This window comes from Buceros rhinoceros, unplaced genomic scaffold (genome assembly GCF_000710305.1).
Source record: "Buceros rhinoceros silvestris isolate BGI_N320 unplaced genomic scaffold, ASM71030v1 scaffold32613, whole genome shotgun sequence".
In the NCBI taxonomy this organism is placed as follows: domain Eukaryota; kingdom Metazoa; phylum Chordata; class Aves; order Bucerotiformes; family Bucerotidae; genus Buceros; species Buceros rhinoceros.
The window spans coordinates 534-1,805 of NW_010405862.1; the positions used below are offsets into that span (position 1 = coordinate 534).

The following is a 1,272-nucleotide window of genomic DNA, read 5'->3' on the forward strand; positions in this document are numbered from 1 at the left end:
TTCCCGTTCCTGCGTCCCCGCCGTCGGCACCCCGTACCGCCAAGGATGGAGGCCATCAAGAAGAAGATGCAGATGCTGAAGCTGGACAAGGAGAACGCCCTGGACCGGGCAGAGCAGGCAGAGGCTGAGCAGAAGCAGGCGGAGGAGCGGAGCAAGCAGGTAGAGCGGGCAGCAGAGGCCCCAGCCCGGGGATGTTTAGGGGGGTGGCTTGTCCCCGTGCTGGATCACGCTGAGCCCAGACCCAAACCAGACTCTGGCAAAGGGTACAAGGGTGTAAGAGCTGCTGCTGTCTCACAGCTCACGGTCCAGGTCATGATGCCGTGGGGTATCCAGAGGGTTGCCCAGGGCTCATCCCCTGCCAGCTGGTGGCATGTGGGACAAGGACAGATACTGTGGGACAGAGCAGGCCCTGGGACGGGGCAGGAGGGATGCCATGGGGCAGAGCTAAGTCTGCGATGCAGTAGGCAGAGCCCTCCTGCCATGCGGGGTTCCAGAGGTGTCCAGCTGTGGTGACTGCTGCTCCACTTCCCTTCCAGCTGGAGGTCGAGCTCGCCGCTATGCAGAAGAAGCTGAAAGGGACGGAGGATGAGCTGGATAAGTACTCTGAGGCCCTGAAAGACGCCCAGGAGAAGCTGGAGCTGGCAGAGAAGAAGGCAGCGGATGTACGTATGGGGGGCAGGGTGGGAGCTGGGGTAGCCGCTCTCCCCTTGTTGCCCTCCCAGTGGGACTGCAGCCCTTCCCTGTGGCCTTGGGGACGGAGGAAAGGCTCCGTGCGCTCCTGGCAAAGCTGTGTGGGTGTCTGGGAGCAGAGAGTGACCCCAGGCAGGACACATCCCAGCAGGGCCTCCCATGGCTGCACAGCGGCCAGAGGGATGCTGGCAGTAGCCAGTCCCAGCTTTTCCTCAGGGAAGGGTGTCCCAGACAGCCTGAGGGCAGGGACGGGGCAGGCTGGGCAGCCAGGGTCCCTTGGCACGGCAGGAGGACCCCCAGGTGAAGGCGGTGCCACAGCACCTGGCACCACTGAGGAGCCCCATGAGAGTGAGCCCTGGGGAGCTCTGAGTTGTGGCGGCTGGCAGAGGAGCTGAGCTCCGAGGAAGCCCAGCCCTGGCCCTGCTGGCGGGCAGAGCCGGGGGGGCAGCTGCACAGCCTGGCTATTGTTGGCCGCTGTCTCCAGGAAAACAACGGCGCAAGCAGTGCAGGGTTCGCTGGCCGGGCGCTCTCCTGGCCGTCACGTGGGTGGCATTTGGCACTGCCCATCACCTGGCAGGACTC

The 1,272-nt window shown here is 64.7% G+C and overlaps 1 protein-coding gene across 1 annotated transcript; it reads left to right on the forward strand.

Annotated features, from left to right (window-relative positions):
- Positions 1 to 45: 45 nt before the first annotated feature.
- LOC104491466 (tropomyosin alpha-3 chain-like) lies at positions 46 to 662 on the forward strand (the record flags this gene model as incomplete). Its single annotated transcript, XM_010133895.1, has 2 exons — positions 46 to 159; positions 537 to 662. Coding segments are annotated over exons 1-2 (240 nt in total), but the record flags the coding sequence as incomplete, so codon positions are not given.
- Positions 663 to 1,272: the final 610 nt, after the last annotated feature.